Below are 7,174 nucleotides of genomic sequence, written 5' to 3' on the forward strand. Positions count from 1 at the left end.
AGCCCTTGTGTAGCTTTGTGCGAAATTCAAAACAAACAATCTAGTATTTTCTGTGACTTAATTTATTATGACAAAGTGACACTAATAATGATAGTTCTGACATTTATTTATAGTTATCAACCTTTTCGTATAATTTCCACCTGCGTTCTGAAGTTCTCACCTTTTGGCATTTATATTCTTGTTCCAAATATAGATTATCACCTCACACTTGTAAAGTTATTTATTTGTTTGTTTTTGAATTTCGCGCAAAGCTACTTGAGGGCTATCTGTGCTAGCCGTCCCTATTTTAACGGTGTGAGGCTAGAGGGAAGGCAGCTAGTCATCACTACTCACCGCCAACTCTTGGGGTACTCTTTTACCAACGAATAATGGGATTGACCGAATTATAACGCCCACACGGCTAAAAGGGCGAGCATATTTGGAACTCTCAGGTTATTTGTCGAACGCCTTAACCCACCTTGCCATGCCGGGCCAAAGTTATTTACTTGTTTGTGGCTATTAAGAGGTTTGGGTAACATACAAACAAATAAGAAATTATTTTTCATTATTCTAGGCTATTTGTTATAAGGCACTATTGATTCATATTAAAAATTTCTTACAATTTATATTTTTACATTTAAGACACATCATAAATATTAACTTCTGGGTAAAGCAAGCCACGTACATAAGTATGAAAATATTTACCTAATGGAATAGCTAAGTAATTATAATATCCAAAAGATATTACTTATAACGATTGTTCTATGAGTTCTAAGACTTCTTTATGTGTAAGTAAAGATTATTGTAAAATAGCCAGATAACTTATTTTATCTTTCTACACACATACTCAAATCAAGAATTTCATGTATGTGTTCTGTTGCCGAACATTGCTCTCTGCTATAAGATCTTTGCACTCCACAGATTTTCAATACAGATCTTCCGTGCTGATTGGGCTCAGCTTACACTTGAAAGAAGACCTAAAAATCCTTTTTTTTTTTCTAATAATATTACGTTTTACTTCTGAGGTTTCATAATCCGTTTAGAAATACGATCAATGGAACACATGTTAATAAGACTTTCAAACACTCCAAAAGTTATATTTTGTATCTGTTAATATTAGGGAGAAGTAAAACAAAATATCCGCACGTAGACATGTTGTTGTGTATCAATTAAACGTTTTATTTATATTGCTACTAAAAGTGAACTTGTTAATTAAAACAGAAACACAACTTTATTTTTCTTAAATAATTTACCATAACGTTATTGTACCACTTTCAATAGCTCAAGGATTACTTCAAAAATAATGGAATTTGTATCTTCTGTTTAAAAATTGTTGGTAACCGTGACAAGTAGACTTCTGATTATAAAATAAGTTTTAGGCTTAAGTGAGTTTGTTCAACACTTTTGTAATTTTATTAATATAAGAAATATAGTTTGTTTGTAATTATGCACAAAGTTACACAAAGGGTTATTGATGCACTGCTCACTACGAGTATAGAAACCCGGTTTCTAGCAGTGTAAGTCCGCAAACATACCACAGTGCCATTGGGAGGCAAGAAATATAGAGTTTTGAAATAGATAAAATAGGTTTTGCTTTTAGACATAAATTCCACAATAATATTATTAAATATTATTATTAATATTATTAAATTCCAAGATGAAATGTAGAAGTGTAACATGTAGCACTCAAGGCATGGTGTCAATTGACATAGAACTGGTTTAGTACATGTACTATTAGCATTTACAATTGGAATTCTTATTCATTCTAATGACACCAAAAGTAGAGAAAATATCGTTAAGAGATAAGGTATATTAAATTAACGCTGTTAATACTTACAAAGTTAATTTTTTTCTAATTAAGTATTTCGTCATTCATTCACGCAATAATTTATCACTTGATGTGCGAAACGCGTTTTTGTTTTTTATGTGTGTGTTCAAGTTATCAACCATACATAGAACCTTTTGTTCATGTACGAAGCAAACACCAATTTGGAAAGAGCGTTAGATGTCATATTCTAATTTCCAGAAAAGTTACAGTGGCATTTCACTCACAATCCTTTGTTTTTTTTCTATGGTAGTGAAATAGCTTGTAGTAATATTTTATTTTAATCTCCTTGTCATCTGATTGTCTCAAGGCGCTCGCGTAATTATATGTATTTCATAATTTGAGAAAAACAAAACAAAAAAACCTTTTGCTAAACTATCTCATTTAGACTCTACGTGCGCTTATATGACTTTCGACAAACACTTAGGGATGAAATTATCAAAGGTGGACTAAAAATAAGGTAAACGTTTAATTATTTATGTAAATATTTAATAACTTCTTCCCCTCCAGTAGTACAGCGGTATGTCTGCGGTTTTACATCGCTAGAAACAGTGTTTCAATACCAGTGGTGGGCAGAGCATAGATGGACATTTGTGTGGCTTTGTACTTGACTACAAACAAACATGATAACTTATCTAACGATGATATCGAATGCACTATAAATATTAATTCGAGAATGCACTATATTTTTATGTAGATATATACTTTTTGTATTTAGGGTGTGATTAGATCATTTTACAGATATCAGAACTACTAAAGCATCAGGGAAGGTTTAAGTTTTGCACTTAACAACAAACAAAAAAATAATTACATTACACACAGGTTATAATATTAGTACACAAAGCGAAGAACACAATAACTAAATCATCAACTAAACTGTTTAATTCTATAATAATTTACTCTTTTACTTTACTTCCAGTAAACAAATAACGTTAATATTTTCACGCCGAGCTATACAAGGGCTATCTGGATATAACCATCCCTAATTTGGAATTGACAGACAGTAGGGAAGTCATTCAGTCAACATAACTCACTGCTAAGTGTTGAACAAGTCTTATTTGACCAAACTGATGAAGTTGATTATCACAGCAATATATCTGACACAAACTGAATGGCAAATAGTTGACAGACAGTAAGTGTCCGGTACAAAGTGTGACATAACTTGTGATGAGCAGCGAAAACTTTAGTAAAAAAGTGCCACCAATCATCTAGAAGACAACAAAGATCTGATGATACCGTGTAAGATGCAGGAATCCGTAGAAAACAAAATTTCCTCTACAACTTGATCTCCGTTTATTTTATGAGATAACAACGTCTCTGTAACATCTGGATGTAAGTGTTTATCATCATTATACATCCTCTTCAGAATTAGATAAAAGCACCAAACACTAAAATCATATCAAAATATAATACAACTACTATTCTTCTTTTTTAAACTACACAAACAACAAGATAGAAAGCGTAAAAAACTAACTTGTGTTGTGTAATAATTTCTGCATAATTCATTAACATAAAACTAAAACTGAAATGACATTTCTTATTTCGGAAAGTTGCATTTTTTAAGCTTATAAAGCGTTTCCTGGTATAAACCAGGCTAACTAAAAGATGAGGCAAGTGGCAGTGTTTTGAGTACCCAGACCGTAAATCCATGGATTTATGGTTCGTATTTTATTGTTCTAGAAGCAGGCTGTGAAATTTGGGTTGTGGGTGAAGAGTATAGTGAAAAATTGATGATAAGGCCTGTTGAGTAGGTACATATCCTCTGGTGGGTCAGCTAATTTACAATGCTACAATGCCAGTTTCGATTCCTTGCGGAAGACAAAAGAGTAAAAAATATATACTAAGTAGTTTTTGTGCTAGAAACAAACAAACAAAGCTGTCTTTTTTACCTTCAAATATTCATGAATCAAATGCTACTACTTTGCATTATTAAAAAGCAGAGAGAAAAGAAGATTGTTTAAGAAGCAACTGAGAGCCAAGTGACATTCGTAGATATAAAATTGAAAGGAAGCTACAACTATTCGCTCCAATTCTTTATATCTTTTAAACTTAGTGTTCTTACAAAAATGACTGGAGAGAGAACGGACCAAGAAGAATCTATGGACCCCGTTTAATAAAAGCTGAGCCAATAAGTGTGTGCATTTTGTTACAGTTTATAATGTGTAATTCAAAGTAAGCTATGCCAACATGTAAATTGAGGATTTCCGGCAAGATTACATCTAACTAAATCTGTACTAGTATTTGTATTCTCATGTGTAGTGAAGTTTATACAACCAATTATGCGCAGAAACTGTTTTTCTAAGGTGAAGTGACAAACTGTAGTATTTTCCCCAGAAATATAAGTGGGAATTTACATTTACATAATGATATATTTGTATGCACTAGAAAACTGGCTTTAATATGATAAGATTCAAATGTCTGTCTTCATCCAAATATTTATACATAACAGATATATTATTAGTTGACATTAAAAAATTGCAACAAGGAAAGAAATTATTCACGATGACGAGAAACCCAATTAAGTAAAAATTTATTCTAAAGACTGCTGGTATGAGTATTAAAACATTAGTTAAAAAAAGTACAGAACAATGTTTTGACCTTCTTAGGTCATCTTCAGGTTAACAAAGTACATATTAGTTATTGGGTATATGTCTTAGGGACGTGAGTGTGGACGTTGTTCTGCATACCAGCCGTCTTTGGAATACAAGATAAGAAACTAGTTTTATTGATTCTATCTGTGTGTTTTAATGCGTACATTAAAATATAAATTCACTGATTTTCCCAGAGTCGAATGCCTTAAGTGCTTTATTATAATTCGCTTAAGAATTTCTTAATACATCATTATCATATAACATATATTATAACATTTTTTCTTACCTGCATTAACAGCTTTGGTTGCCAAAAACAAGGAAAACTGAAGGCACATGAAAAAGGTTAACACTGCCATCTATAGAAATAAAATGAAAACAAACATTTGAAAATGCTTTAAGAACATAGTAGTTTTAACTTTAGACCTAACAATATAAATATTTCTATATATATTTTCGTTTGAGCTTAACGTATTTAAGAAACAAGAGTTTTTTTGTCGAAACCAAATGAAAGAATAAAAGTTTAAGAACAGTTAAACCATTAAATCAAAATTACTTGAATTGTAAACAAAGTAATGCAAGATGTATGAATGAACTACATACACCATACCATTTTTAGATACTAAAACAGTGAATTTAAATAAAAGTTTTGAAAGTTAGTATAAACCAACATTTATTGGGCTATATATTCACTTTTGGCAGGTTTTTGTCATTTGAATTTAAAAATAGAGTAATATCTAATTTTATAGATCGGACGTATAAATTTTTTCTTTGTGGATTTCAAGAAGAAATTATAAGTATTATAAAAATATCTTACAGAAATAGATTTCCTCTGAATTTGGTTCATAATATTATTGATAAAGATTTTGAGGATTTTACACTTCTAAAAATATTAAATGTTTTACAACTACAAAAATAGGTTATTGTATCTTACAATATATACAGGAAAACATGTGGGAATTAATGAAAAAAGTAAGATTGTTCTGAAAAAACAATAGTTCAAAAATTAAAGTTATAATAGCTTATAATCAGATACTTCGTTTAAGTACCTATTTAGAGTTTAAAAACATAAATTCTAAGACGTTATCTTACGTCATCTATAAATTTACACATTTAAAGTGTGACCATAGTTATGTGGGTTCTACAATTCTTATGAAAAAAAAGTTTTTATTTAAATAATATTATCAAAACAATTTCTTTAAGAAAGTGTTACAACATACTTACAAGATTAATACTCTATCTCTCTATCTGTCTGATTGTCTTTCAAATAGATAGTTTGATGACAGTGAAGAATCTTCAAACTCGCCGAACAGGAAAGGCTTTTAGGCTGCGCTTTTAGTGAATATCCTTCTAATGGCACAAGACCTAATAGTCAATTTATCTGACGATAACCATTATTTTCAAACTTTACTCCTTCGATAAATTATTGTCAACGCCCCTTATTTCGTGTGTGCCTTTAATTCATGAATATTTATAAGTTCAGACTTTTGCTCCAAATCTAGATCGTGTACAAAACATGGTACTATTTCTTAAAGCTGAAGGGAAGTGTGGTCAGGAAAGAGAATTTTTTCCAAGCAAAAAAGTAATTGTAATGAAGCTGAACATATCTTTTGGCAACGTTAACAAAACAATAAACGAGGACGTGAAGTTGATCTTAGTTTATGAGCTAAAGGTTCTCTGTTACTCATCGAAATTGTTGTTTTTCGCGAGAAAGATTGTCGAGGGAAATGGAGCCATTGCAATCCCATTTCACGCACCTTTTAAGTTTCCGGTGCAGCTCCAATGTACTTTTGTACCTATAGTCTGCAGAGGAGTGTCTGAGAAAAGTTTGTCAAGAGGTATGGCGTAAGATTTACTTCAACCTTTTATACATAAGCTTGTTACAATGAACATAAGCTTGTTACAATGGACATTGCAGTGTTATAGAATTTGTTTATTGAAAGTCATCAGTGTGACTACAGTTATGGATAGAATAAATAGTTCCACGTGTGAAGAACACCTGAAATATTTTCAGTATGTCATTAATCTTTGAAATTTTATGATAACGATTAATTCATTTAATAAATGCTCACTATTAATAAGAACGTCTGATTTAATAGAAAGACAAACGTATTTATCATAATTAGAATGATATCTCACAATATTTAGATGAAAATAAGCACATTAAGTCACACAGTGGAATGTCTGTCATCGCATACTGCCAGAAACACGGTATCGATACTAGTAGTGGGCAGAGCTCTCATGTCCTGTTCTGCAGCTTTATGTCTAAAAACAATTATAATTCCAAAAATGTATTACGACCACTACAGCGGCAACACTTTGCTGAAACTATCTATAAGATATATAAATGATTTTTTACCTGCTTAATGACGTCTTTCTCTCAATAATAATTCAATAGCATGATTCTTCGTATGTAAAAATAAAAATAAAATATTATGCTTATCATAAATCTAGGAACACAGGAGTATGATTTCGCTTTCTGAAATTCATCTCTTTTTATTTTGGAGATGATTTTTATAGTATGTACACTTAACAGTACTTCTAAGGTATTATAATACTAAAATTAGGTTTCGATACCCTATGTAAGCAGAACACACATAGTTCATTGTAAAGCTTTGTGCTTAAAGACGAACAAACATACATTAGCAGATGTAGTGCACAAATAGAGTTAACATCATAAACTTAAACTCTCATGAATTAATTACAAGAGTAATACAAAGTATTTTTGCTCAATGAACCTTGTTGTTTTCCTATAAATGAATAGGTATAAGCGTGCTTACAT

General features: G+C 31.0%; 1 protein-coding gene across 1 annotated transcript in view; it reads right to left on the reverse strand.

Moving 5' to 3' along the window:
- LOC143250549 (suppressor of lurcher protein 1-like) overlaps positions 1 to 4,760 on the reverse strand; it is a 69,147-nt gene extending 64,387 nt beyond the window's left edge. Inside the window, exon 1 of the mRNA XM_076501277.1 lies at positions 4,682 to 4,760. Within this exon, the coding sequence (XP_076357392.1) occupies positions 4,682 to 4,751 (70 nt within the window). The 5' untranslated portion in view covers positions 4,752 to 4,760. The remainder of the gene's footprint in view (positions 1 to 4,681) is intronic.
- Between the last annotated feature and the right edge of the window lie 2,414 nt (positions 4,761 to 7,174).

The sequence above is a fragment of the Tachypleus tridentatus genome, chromosome 1, assembly GCF_004210375.1.
Source record: "Tachypleus tridentatus isolate NWPU-2018 chromosome 1, ASM421037v1, whole genome shotgun sequence".
Lineage (NCBI taxonomy): Eukaryota > Metazoa > Arthropoda > Merostomata > Xiphosura > Limulidae > Tachypleus > Tachypleus tridentatus.